At 38.5% G+C, this 14,541-nt stretch overlaps 1 protein-coding gene across 1 annotated transcript in view; it reads right to left on the bottom strand.

Moving 5' to 3' along the window:
• Positions 1-14,541, bottom strand: part of nonC (serine/threonine-protein kinase Smg1) — a 794,437-nt gene that overhangs the window by 329,945 nt on the left and 449,951 nt on the right. Inside the window, 1 exon segment of the mRNA XM_068225601.1 lies at positions 2,301-2,528. Within this exon segment, the coding sequence (XP_068081702.1) occupies positions 2,301-2,528 (228 nt within the window).

The raw sequence follows: 14,541 nt of genomic DNA, 5'->3' as shown, positions 1-14,541 counted from the left end.
TGTAGAATGTGTAATCTCTGAAATAATAATCATTTTGAGTTCCACACAATTACTGGTGTCACATTTATTGTTATGGTTTAAACATCAGCAAGACCAAGACGGTGGTGATGAAAGTGTATGGGGAAGGAGCAGAACCAATAGTCATGTTAAATGAAGCTCAACTGGACAGCGTGCCAGTTTTCAAATACTTGGGTAGCGTTATATCAAATGACAACCTAGCGAATCAATAAGGCAACACAATTATACCACCAGGTAAGACACCTGCTGTGGGATGAGCAAATGCCCATGAAAACAAAAATGACATTGTACAAGTCCTATTATACACCAATTCTTACGTACAGTCTCAAAACCACAACACTGACCAATAGAGATAATTCCAAACTTCAGGCAGCTGAAATGAAATTCCTACGCACTATGATCCAGAAAACCAGGAAAGACAAGATTAGGAATGAGAAAATTAGAGAAGAAGTAGGAATAGATGATTCTCTCCTCAATAAGATTCAGATATCACGACTGAAGTGGTTTGGTCACATGAAGAGGATGCCAATAAACAGAACTGCAAGGAAGGAATTTGATAGAAAGGTAGAAGGAAGACGACCCGTGGGAAGGCCACGAAGGAAATGGATAGATTTAGTTAAGAGCGATGTACTGCTGAGAGGTCATGATTGGGACAAGTTGGTGGAGGAAGAATGGTACAAGGACAGGATGAGATGGAGGAGGCTCATATACCACACCTGGGAAACTGGAGATGGTTTAGGATGATAATGATGATGATGATGATGACATTTATTGATCTTAGCAAAGCTTCTGATATGATACCACACGAGATACTAATTTTTAAATTTAAGCATTATGGTGTTAACAGTCTTGAACCATCAATAATTAAATCATCTTTCTTCACAAATAAAAGCCAAAATGTAACAGTTGACAATCAACACTCAGAGTTACTCAAACTAACAAAAGGAGTAGTCCAAAGGTCAGTAGTCCGGCCATTCCTTTTTCTTGTATATATTAATGACATTCCTAGGAACTTATCAGGCAAGTCTGTACTCTATGCAGATAACATTACTCTCATAACAGCTGATAAAGAATCAGAAAATTTAGTTAATCAAAACAGGGAGAGATTTCAGCTGTTATTGACATGGTTAAAGGTAAATAAATTGGTCTTAAATAGCAACAAAACTGAAGAAATGTTCTTTCATCTAAGCAATACAACTAGGGAGGACAGCAACAAGTCAGTGAAACCGTTGGGATTCCATTTAGACTCAAAACTGAGCTGAAATATTCATACACAACAACTATGTAAGAAACTGTCCTGAGTGACATTTTTAGTGCTAAAACTGAATAAATGTGTTAGGAAACTTCAAATTATATTTGCTTACTATGCTTTCTTTAATTCACATCTACAGTATAATAATGTGGGGGAATTCCACAGGGGCTCAGGATGTCTTTATGTGGCAAAAGAAAACAATCAGGTGCATACAGGGAATTTCAGACAAGCAATCACGTAAGAACATTTTTCAAGAACTGAGAATAACGACTCTTCTCTCAATATATACTTACCAAGATGAATAATGGACATTAAATGAAACCTGATTAATTACCCATTAAAGAAGGAGGTACATCAATGTAATACAAGAAGAAGAAACTACATACATACTCCTCATGTTAGATTAAAGAAAATGCAAAAATATCATAACTACACAGGAAACCACGGTAAACCATCTTCAGGGCTGCCGATAGTGGGATTCAAACCTACTATCTCTCGGATGCAAGCTCACAGCCGCGCGCCTCTACGCGCACGGCCAACTCGCCCGGTAATCTTGAATCCACTTGACAGCACAAAAGACTATGTGGTGTACGAAGACCAGTGACAAATAAGTGATGATAAATCAATCATCTGATGCCAATGTCAAACTAAACAATTAAATGGCGGCAATTGTATTTCTTACGTTTTATGTGCTTCATTTTTTAATTTCTGTTTCTGATTTCCCCTGGGAGGTGGCTTACAATTGGTTTCAGCTTATAATCAAGCAAGTACGGTATTCTAATACTTTGGTCTGTTTTCACATTACCTATCCTACCAAGGTAATCTCCCATCAGGACGATCGCATCAGACTTGTTCGGTTTATTTACAATATGATGAAATTAATGGTTAAATAAATAAAAAATAAATAAATAAATAAATAAATAAATAAATAAATAAATGAATGAATGAATAAATAAATAAATAAATAAATAAATAAATAAATAAATAAATAAATAAATAGTGAATTGAATGTAGAGTAATTTTTACTTACTGGCTTCAATATAATACGGTGCTTCTCTGCTACAAGCCATTCCTTTTCTTCAGCAGACAACGAGGCATTGTTGTCTACCTTCAATATTTCAAGTTCCAGCTGTGAGAGACGGCGTGAAATTTCAGCATGATGTTGTGCGAGTGTGCCTAACCAAAGCTCATCCCACAAAAGTGTGATACGACGTAGTTCCTGCACCAGCAGCTGGACCTGTGATATTGCATCTGGAGCCTGAAACAATCATAATTAAGAGAAAGATTTTAATTTTAGTGTGTGTACAAGACTGTAAAAGATGAACACTAGAGTCTAGTACTACTACAAGTGGATTATGTCCAGTTTTACGGCTACGTGCCTTTACCGATGCAAATCCTCTGTTTTTTTGGTGATTGGTAGTGTGGAGAACAGTGGCTAAATTAAGAGGTGTGCATAGAAATGAATAGCAACATCCAGTTCCTTAGTTAGGGGAATTAGCCAATTGCGGCTAAAATACTCCACCTTGAGGAGAATCGAATTGGGGGCCCAGTGAACCAAAGACTGCTACATTGACATTGAATGCTATTGGCTTTAATGGTTATGAATTTCATGTTTTTGGTCCGTATTGAACTGAGAATAATATATAAGTAATAATAACAACGAAGTAAACGTTTCCACCTTTTCAATACATGCAAGATTATTACCATAATTTCACCAATATTGAACAAGACATGGACATCCTCGTATTAGCAAACAAGGGCCCTTTACTCAACATAATGGAAAATTACTACATACACCTAGACCAATACTTTAATGCCAGTCACAATCTCAATGAAATCTCAGAGAAACCCAACATACTCTTCAATCTATTTATCACTTTCCTCAGAAACAATAATGCAGCCAACCTAAACTCAATCCTAAATTTAATCAAAGGTACTTTTCCAAGACAATTACACTTTCTCCCGCACCCTTCAGCCCCACCTTAAGCCCTCTTCCTAAGCCATATTTCATTTCAATACAAGAACTTACTGATTTCCATGATTATAATTTTTACAACACCCCATTTATACTTTATTCTTTGTTAAAAACCTCTTAGTATGTATATTCCTTGTATTATTAACTATTACCATAATAACATCTCATTTCACTTGTTATTCTTTAAAATAACATTTTCTTAGGATTTCGCCAAAAATGATCTTTGCTCCAATACGGCTGATGATGACCCCTAGATGGGTCGAAACTAGTACCGTGTAATTTATAATTTTGTGAATATATTTTAGTATTGAAAAGGTGGAAACGTTTACGTCATTATTATTACTTATATATTGCTATTGGCTTTACGTCGCACCGACACAGATAGGTCTTATGGCGACGATGGGACAGGAAAGGGCTAGGACTGGGAAGGAAGCGGCCGTGGCCTTAATTAAGATACAGCCCCAGCATTTGCCTGGTGTGAAAATGGGAAAAAACGGAAAAACCATCTTCAGGGCTGCCGACAGTGGGGTTCGACCCCACTATCTCCCGAATACTGGATTGACAGTTCTCTTTTTTTTTTTTTTTTTTTTTTTTTTTTTTTTTTTTTTTTTTACGTCGCACTGACACAGATAGGTCTTATGGTGACGATGGGACAGGAAAGGGCTAGGAGTGGGAAGGAAGCGGCCGTTGCCTTAATTAAGGTACAGCCCCAGCATCAGCCTGGTGTGAAAATGGGAAACCATGTTAAACCATTTTCAGGGCTGCTGACAGTGGGGTTCGAACCTACTATCTCCCGAATATTGTATACTGGCCGCACTTAAGCGACTGCAGCTATCGAGCTCGGTGATTGACAGTTCAATTAAGGAGTTGGATATAAGGAAGTTTCTCTATCCAATAGAAACTTCACTCTCACCATCAAGCAGTGTGGATTCGTAAAAGGTTCCAACACTATAAATGCGAATTTTACCGCACGGATGTTGCTACAGACACCAGGAGAAGGAAAAAAAAAAAAAACATTGATCTAGCGAGAAGACATTTGACCGTGTTCCGCACCAAATTATATGGTATTTGCTGTGCGGCCATGAAGTTCCGAGAGCTCTTCATCAAATGGATTTGACTGCTCCACTCAAAAGACCACCAGCCTGTTAGATACTCAAGTCATACCTTTGATGACTTCTGTGTGAAAGATGGCATTCCGTGTTCCTTTTCATCTTCATCACGGACACTATAACTTGTGATGTGCATCGCATGGACATTGCTAAGTGCTGATGATGTGATGCCTGCAGCTACAATTACGGAAGAGCTCCAGCGTCAAGTACAGACGTGGGCTGATCACTTTTCACAGTTTGGGCTTCGTCTTAACATTGCAAAAACAGAGCATTTGGAAACAAATCTGGCTGATGGTTCTATCCAAATGAATGGTGTATATGTTCACAAAGCTAACTTGTTCCGATACCTGGAATCGTACCTGCAGGATGAGGATGGAATCGGTGGTGATGTTAGAGTGTGAGAGCAAAATTGTCAAACTGGGGGGGAAGTCTCAGGTACGTTGTGTGACTGCAGAATGCCAATCCACCAGAAGTCAAAGGTCTACTGAACTGTTGTATGTCCAGTGCCTTCAGATGACATGGAATGTACAAATGCAAATGTAAAAGATCCACCAATTCAATACAATATATATAAAGTCTGGGCAGAGCTAGGACAGCCAGGGTATCTGATTGGCGATGATCAAATTTATAATGTAATCGTTACAGCTCACGCATTTGTAATAATTTTCTTCATAGTAATGCCTAGTATAATTGGGGGATATGGAAACTGATTAGTTCCACTTATACTTGATGATCCTGATATGGCTTTCCCTCGTATAAACAATTTGAGCTATTGAATATTACCTTCCTCATTAACATTATTACTTAGTAGCAGTAGATTTATATGATTTTGTGTGGTAATAGATACAATAATGACTCTAATCACACACATATACAGTAGTTCATCAGCACTAACACAAGTCTGTTCCTGCTCAGAACTTCCTCACAGTGCATACACATATTTAACATATATTTCACAATTCAAAGAAATAACATCAATAGTAATACTGTACAGTACTGTCATTTACTTTTTCCAGTAATTCGAAATTATTCGCTGGACACACTATTCCTGCAAAACACACTGGAAGCAGTAAAATCTTCCTTTCAGAGTTTTTCTGCAACTCCTCTTGCTTGGTATTGTACCATTGTCCCTAATATGGAAAAATTTCTTGCTCTTCCACTAACAGTCCACTCCCAAACAAGTTTATTTCCTCATTCCCAGTTACTCTGAGCTTTCGATTCACTAGGCTCATTTTCCCAATAACCATTCTTTTTCTTAAGAATGACGACATGCATTTTTTACAATCTTAAACTTTGCTACAATCTTAATATACAATTTGCCTTTCCCTCTAGCTTTTAAAACATTAAGTTTTGTGTTCAAATCTAAAACCATTCATTTCTTTCCTTGCTTCACTTTTAAAATTATACTATAACTACAGCACAAAGTTCCATGATCGCTAACTGTAAGCACACTAAATTTGAGACCTTTCAAGCAAACCAGCATTGCACTGTTAAGCAGGCAAAGATTACACTCTCATGGTGAAGACATTAGATAAGGGACGGAGGAGGCTCCTATGATTCCTACCTCAAGTTTTCGTCCTTCTGCATTCCTGCAGTAAACTATGTCCAAACCACGTGTTATATCCCTGTTAAGGTCTATAATAGAGTTAACCCAAGTTAATTTCCTGGCCGAATGCTGTATTGACCATCTTACAGCCATTATGAATAAATGTGTGCTGAAAAGGGTTAGGAAGGAAAATTAATTATTTTTTCCATTATAGTCACAAATTTTTTTTTCCATTTCCCTGTCAGGCAAGTTCTGTTAAATACAGGTAAACTTACATGAATATTACACCATAATTCATGGAACTAAGAAAATTTTCCGATATGGACAGTTTTCAGGTTCATAAGTGCTCCACTAAAGGCAGGTTTTACTGTAAATACCCACACCTTATTTATTTACGAAAGGAAATAAAATCAGGCCTCCAACTTCGTACCTTGACTAAGCGTGTCATCAATGAAGTTGAAGGATGTGGTTTCTTTGTACTTCAATTCATAACTGATAACTAAGATGCGTTTGTTATTTTTTTTGGGGGGGGGGGAAGGGATGTTAAAACATGGAAAGCAATCTGGTTTGTACAATAAGTGCATTTAAAAACATAAAATTAATCAAAAAAAGTAATAAACATTTTTTTAAAGAAATGCATTTTGTCACAATGACACATATAGGTCTTATGGCTACAATAGGATTGGGAAGGGCTAGGAGCAGGAAGGAAATGGCCATGGCCTTAATAAAAGTACAGCCTTTGCCTAGTGCAAAAAGGGAAACTACAGAAAAACACCTTCTGGGCTGCCGGCGGTGGGGTTCGAATCCACTATCTCCCGGATACAAGCTCACAGCTGCGCGCCCCTAACCGCATGGCCAATTCGCCCGGTAAACTAATAAACTAAATAGCAAGTAGACCATTAAACGTGCCTATGGAAGAAAGAGAAAACACCTTTAGGCCTATGAAAGTCACATTTTTATTTTACTTTCACCTCCATGCAGCATCTCAAAACACATTTTAAATGAATACAAGTTGCCTTTTACAGTTTTATCTGAATACTGCAGTGAAAATCATTGAAAGTAGATCATAGTCAGGATTTGCAGCTGTCAATCGTCGCCTCCCATCACTTACTATGAGACTATATTTTGAAAAACGACCTTTCAGAATTCACATTTGAATATGGATATCACACACATTTTAATGCAGCAGTTGCTCACAGTATTTACCTGACTGCCATCACAGATAAACTGTGTCAAGATTATTATGTGAATGTTAATCTTCCGGAGATCCTCATGGGATTAAGGCTTGCTCACCGTGACTACATAAAACATAGTGCGATATTTGGCAATGGGAGAGAATATGGTTGAAAAGAATCGTAAATCTACAGACATTTCTGATGAAATGGCAATAATACAATCAGCCATAAAGGGAAAATTCATGAACATTTCCGAAACGTTAGAAATTTATCTTGCTCAAAAAATGACTTTGAGCCAAGTTTAAATGAAAGAAGCACAGATGAGAACCCATTCCATAAACTAGCATTTAATCATTTAAGGAAGATAAAGAAACAAAAGAAGAAAAAGATAAAACTTGAAGATCTCAAATTTATTTAGGTATTCTCATTCAACATCATCCAAATATTAAAAATTTAAGTAATGACAATTTTCATATTTCACTAATGTTTGTTTATTCATTGATATGGTGAATTTAGATATAATACTTATTTAAATTGTGGGCTAAACAAACAATGGTGTTATATTGTTTTTATTCTTTGACTGGACATCACTGACGAAGGGAATGCACAATGTTCCTGAAACATGTATGAATAAATATTGGGTTGATGCACAATTTAATGCGGTATTCTTTGGGTTGGCAACAATGCGACGTGAATGGATTGCTTATCGTTATTCCGTTGTTTTAACTGAGTTTGGAGTTTGTGTACTGTGAAACACAGGTTTTCTTGATCGCGAACGTATTACTTGTGTATATTTCAGACAAACAGATATGGAATGTCAGGTTGAGAAAAGTGAGCATATCCGACACATTTTACTCCTTGAGTTTAACCGAGGATCCAGTGCAGCAGGAGCTGCGAGAGCAATTTGTGAAGTGTACAGAATAAAGCAACTGCTGAAAGAACAGCATAAAAATGGTTTTCCCGCTTTCGAACTCAACAGTTTGACTTGTCTGATGATCCAAGTTCTGGAAGACCTTCAGATTTTGACGAAAATCGCTTGAATGAGTTACTTCATGAGAATCCTTGTCAAACAATGCGGGAAATGGCACAAGTTTTTGAATGTGATCAGTGAACTATTGAACGCCAATTGCATTTCATGGGTAAGGAAGAGAAATTGAGTGCCACATGAGCTAAGAGACAGTAACAAAAATCAATGAGTACACAACTGTTCGTCATTGCTTGCCTGGCACCGGTTGGCTTGTGATAGGCACGAAGCATTCCTTTTGAACATTGTCATTGGTGACGAAAAATGGTGGATATATGTCAACATGAAGAAGAGGAAAGAGTGGCTCAGCCCATCAAAAAGCAACTCCCCGTGCCAAGGATAGTAACCATCCACAGAAAATTATGTTGTGTATTTGGCGGAACAAAGATGGCATTCTTCACCATGAACTTCTTCCGAAAAACTTAATGATTACCTTTGCTGTGTAAAGTGACCAGCTAAGATGGCTTCCCATTGCTACTGACAACAAAAGACAAAGACAACAACCAGTCTTATTGCTCCATGGTAACGTTCATCCGCATACAGCGCAATCGACGAAAGGTGTGATTGCTGAACTTGGCTGGGAATCTCCATCTCATTCTCCGTATTGCCCTGACCTAGCCCCCTCAGATTTCCATCTTTTCTGCTCCCTTTCTGATGAGAATATTATTATATATATATTCATATCAGTCTGGCTGAGCCGCCAAAAATTAGCGCCACCTACACACTATGGTTTCTTTTTCCATTCTGACATGTCACGATTGTAATCTCCATGTCTATAGTTTCCACTGTATCCATCGGTGATTTACGTATGTAATAAATAGTGTCATGCTAATATAAACCGTGCTGACCTTAGTACTTTTCGAAACATCGTGCCTTTTCAACAATTGCAAGTAATCAGCTTCATTTTCCGACTTTTCAACAAGTCGATAAAGGCGAAAAAGGAGGCTCCACATCTCTTCATTGTTATCATTGTAAAAAGATAGGTCGTAAGGCGAAGGCGTGCAAATCGAGTAAAAATAATCACGACAATGATCACAAGGCCGAAGGAAGTACCTCGCTATATATTACATCAGAACTGAACTCGTGCAAGTTCGTGATGGACCGCGATGCAGATAAAATGTGGTGCCTCAACACCTGCACCACATCACACATGTGTAAAAATATAGACTATTTTTCACAAGTAGAACCCGATGTTTCTGACAATTTAAAGTTAGAAAACAGTTCTACAACAAAAATAAGTGCAAAATGTGCTGTGACAATGTGAATGAGTGTTGATAGTCGTGATAAAAGTTTCAACCTACGTCATACATTATATAAAATGTGTGGAAGGTGATTAAATGCGTAGTGATAAATGAAACAAAAAAGATGGAAAAAAATAGACGCGTGAATTTATTGTGTCGACCACGGTTGGCGAGGTTGGATTAAACATTTAGCCACGTGTCTTTTGCAAAGAAATAGTGTGTGAAGAAGAATACTTTAAGTATGGTGCGCATCGAGACATTGTCTAAGGACAACTTTGACACGTGGAAAATTCACATGAAGCCTGTGTTAGTAAAAAAGAATCATACATGGGCATATGTAGCTGGGATACAGGTTAAGCCTGATCTAGTCAGCGAGAATGCAGTTGCTATTACAGAATGGGAAAATGTGACAGTGAAGCAATGTCAGATAACATCTTGGCGATTCAACCCTCTGAATAGAAACGGGTAAAAGATTGCGTCACTTCGCGCGAACTGTGACTAAAACTAGAGTCAATTTACCAATCAAAGGGGCCAGTGCGGAAACCAACATTATTAAAGCAGATCGTGTTTCAAGGAATGAGTGAAGATGGGGATGTACGAGTCATTTGTGGAGGTTTTTCGACGCCGTGGACAAGCTCAAAGGTATGGATGTGGCAATCAACGATGACTTTTTATCCATATTACTTCTGTATAGCTTGCCAGTCAGTTTTGAATACTTTCAGTGTGCGATAGAATCTTGCGAAGAACTTCCAAAGCCCAATGTATTACACATAAAAATTGTCGAAGAAAGTGACGTGAGGAGCAATGATCGAAACAACATGGTGCAAAACTGTATGACTGTTGAACGATAATACAAGAAGAAGACTTATAGAAAGCCTACAAGCAAAGTCAATAAAGGCAAAAAAGGAGGATTCACATCTCTTTGTTATCGTTGTAAAAAGACAGGTCATAAGGCGAAGGCGTGCAAATCGAGTAAAAATGATCATGACAATGCTTACAAGGCCGAAGGAAGTACTTCGCTACATATTACATCAGATCTGAACTCTTGCAAGATCGTGACGGACCACGACACAGATAAAATGTGGTGCCTCAACAGCGGCTGCACATCGCATGTGTAAAAATATAGACTATTTTTCACAAGTAGAACCCGACGTTTCTGACAATTTAAAGTTAGCGAACAGTTCTACAATGAAAATACAGTAAGTGCAAAATATGGTGTTTGTGACAATGCCTGATCTGCTAACTAATTTATTCTCAGACGGGAAGATCATAGACAGGGGTCACCGCGTAGTGCTCAACAAAACATCCGCTTGAGTTACAGATGCAAACGATAGTACCTTATTCGTCGCACATAGGAAAGATGGACTAAATTAAGTTAATGGGTTGTACACTGAAGAACAGGGAAAAATTGCCTGAGCTGGAGATACACGAAAAAGGTCTATCATGGACTGGCACATTCGATTGGGACAACTAAACATAACGGATCTACATGAGGCAGTGAATAAAATGATAGAGGGAATTGAAGTCATCGACAATGAAGAGGATTTTTTTTTTTACAAGTTGCTTTACGTCGCACTGACACAGATAGGTCTTCGGTGACGATAGGACAGGAAAGGGCTAGGAGTGGGATGGAACCAGCCGTGGCCTTAAGGTACAGCCCCAGCATTTGCCTGGTGTGAAAATGGGAAACCACGGAAAACCATCTTCAGGGCTGCCGACAGTGGGGTTCGAACCCACTATCTCCCGAATACTGGATAGTGGCCACACTTAAGTGACTACAGCTATCGAGCTCGGTGAAGAGGATTTTGAATGCGAGATCTGTCTCCAAGAAAAGATGACACGTACTCCTTTTCCGAAGAAGTCTAATAGGAGAATGGAACCAGGGGAATTGGTTTACTCCAATATTTGTGGCCCTATGAGGGTTTCCTTGAATGGAAACGCGCATTACTTCGTCACATTCGTCGACGATGCGACTGGATGGAGCGAAGTGAACTTTCTTCGTCAGAAAAATGAAGTTGTTAATGAGGTCCAGGACTTCAGAAAACGTTCGGAAACAGAAAAACGTTAAGATAAAGATTTTGCAGTCTGATAATGGTACGGAGTAAATGAATTTTCAATCTGACGCACTGCTGAAGATCTGCGGGATCCTACGACGCCTGACAATTCCGCGTAACCCAGAACAAAATGGAGGAGTGGAAAGGAAAAACCGTACACTCATCGATACGGCCAGATGTTTATTGATGCAGTTCGGACTTCCTCCTTCCTTCTGGGCAGTGGCTGTTGTAAGAGCGAATTACATTAGGAACAGATGTCCTACTACGAGTAAGCTGGGTGGACGAACTCCTTACGAAGCCTGGACTTGAAAGTTTTGAAATGTTTATAAATTCGAAAAATTTGGAGGGGAAACCTACTGCCTAAATTGATTGCTGAAAGTAGGAAAATTCGAACCTTGGGGGAAAGAAGGGCATATTCCTCGGATATGCAGAGCATTCCAAAGGTTTTAGAATTTGGATACCACAGGAACAAAAAGTGGAAATCCCACGTGATGTCAAGTTTGTGAAAGGAGATAGAAAAGAGCAAAAATACAATCTTGATATTTTCCCAAGTCAGCGCCCAAATGCAGAGCACTTAGATGAAGATCATCCCAGCATAGAGCCAGAGCAGGTTGAATCTTTCATCAATGTAAATACAACTCCTAGACACAGAACGTACAGAAAGCATCAAAGATCCGGATAGTTCGGAAGAAGAATTTCTTGGTTTTGAAAATGAACCAGAACCAGAAATATGACAATCTCGAGATGCTCCAGAAAGACCAAAAATGATTTGTTCGTGAACACGAGACAGACCTCGAAAGCTTTACCAGGAACACGGTGGAGGACAAATTGATCCGGTATATATGGCTGAGGTTCCAATTAAGATGGCATTTTCAGGTCCAGAGAAAAATGAGTGGATGCTGGCGATGGAAGATGAATTTGTCTCTATTCTAACAAGACCTGGGATATCGTAGACCACCTAGAAAATGGGACGACAAATGGAAGTCGTGCAGTCCTTAGGAATAAGTATGGAACAAATGGCGAGATCACAAAAAGGAAGGCTAGAGTTGTGGCCAGGGGTTTTTCTCAGAGGCCAAGTATAGATTATACAGAAACGTTCACACCAGTAGCACGACTCAGCTCAATACGAATGGCTATTGTGCTCGCTGCTCATCGTGGAATGTATGTCCAACAATTTGATGTAGCAACTGCATACCTAAATGGAATTGTTGAAGAGGAAATCTTTATGGAGGTACCAAACTACACCCGGGAAATATTTGAATTCATCATAAAGGAAAGCAATGCAACATCCGAGATCATAGCTGAAGGCAAGATGATGCTGAAATCATAGCTGAAGGCAAGAAGATGCTGAAATCATAGCTGAACAAGGATTGTGTGTGCCGCATTAAAAAGACTGTATGGCTTGAAGCAGGCTGGCCGCTGTCAGCACCAACGCCTGAACGAGCAACTACTAAAGCTTGGCGTCAATCCAACGTCTGGCGATTCAAACGTGTATGCTAAGGGTTCAGATGCTAATGCTCTCCTAATCATAGTTTATGTTGCTGACATTTTAGTTTTGTCATGGAACTGCAAGCTGTCCCCTTCATGACTGTATCGCTGAGTACAATCAACAAATTAATATAAAAACCACCTAATCGATACTTCATTTTTTGCCTTGGGCAAAATTAAAAATACTTATAAAAACCACCTAATCGATACTTTATTTTTTGCCTTGGGCAAAATTAAAAATACATTAGCACACACACAGAACTTGTTTCGACCACATAGTGGTCAATCAGGACAATCAGGAAGGAGCTTTATAATTAGATATCAGGAACACGTTAATGCAGAGAAGTACAGAAGATTCTCTGCCATGGGAGCTCATATGAAAGAGGCAAGCCACAAATTCACTAATATTAGACAGGACCTTCAAATCATTAGTAGGATCAATAAAGGAAGTCTAATGAACAGCCTAGAAAACATCCACGTTATTCTTGATAAATTAGAGAAATGGGAACCGAATCTAAACGAAATGAAGGAGCAAAAAAACATCTTATACGAGCATATCAGTAAATACATGGAATAGGTAAACAGAAAGCAAACAAGACGAACAAGTGAAATAATCAAACACGTCATGGAAGCACAGCTAGTACTCCCTCCCCCCCTCACGAGACGTATTAGATGACAACATACCTCTACTCTCCCTTTTCTCCGGAGAATTGCACAAACAATCAGACCGTGTCACGTCGCTACTACACTAGGTCGTGCACGAAGACACATCCCCAAGGCAGCGCAGAATAAACATCTTGCCAGATAAAGTGAGTTAAGACAACACATTTTTCAATACATTCCTTTTCCCGCGATCTATTTAAACTCTGAGCTCTTCTATTTTATGCCATATTTTAATATATTACGATCTCCTGCTGGTTGCAGATTGTGAGGCAAGCTGCCCTAACAGAAGACCGCCATTTTATATAACAGAGAAGCTACCATAGGACCTTTGCAATTCAAACAATCAACACATCCTTTTATCACAAGCTAAAGAGCAATATTCACAAGTCAGTCAACATGGCCTTTTACCATAACCTAAAAGTAACATTTAAGGAAGATACTCAATAAAAAATACAAACAACAATACTCGAAGACTAGAATATACTGTACAAAGACTTTTTATTCATGACCAAGTGTTTTTAAAAAATGCCTCACCATAGACGCTTGAAGATATTTTTCAAATATGTTTATTGGTAATTTTTTTTAACATCATGTAGACGCAAATTTTAATTTAAGTCTCCTCCTCACAAATGCCTGAAGACTGTTACAAACATTGATTTTTTTTTATTCATGGCACCTAGTGTTTTTACGAAAAGTGTATCACCACAGACGCTTTCAAATATTTTAAATATGTATATTAGTTAATAAGTTTTTAAACAAAATTGCAGACCTGAATTGTAATTTAAGTATCATCCACACATATTAACTTACCCCCCAACCTCCCCCAACCCCCCTCCCTTCTTTTAGAACACCTAGAGCAATAGTTTTTAGGATCCCATGGGACATAGTTTTAAGGTTTAATGTGCTTACTGTCCAAATGTTTTCATGTAAGCTATCTTTATACAGTTGAAGATGACCACTAAGTGGTCGAAACATGTTCTGTGTGTGCTAATGTAT

Source organism: Anabrus simplex, chromosome 1, assembly GCF_040414725.1.
Source record: "Anabrus simplex isolate iqAnaSimp1 chromosome 1, ASM4041472v1, whole genome shotgun sequence".
Taxonomy (NCBI): Eukaryota; Metazoa; Arthropoda; class Insecta; order Orthoptera; family Tettigoniidae; genus Anabrus; species Anabrus simplex.
This window is presented reverse-complemented; position numbering and strand designations above follow the sequence as displayed.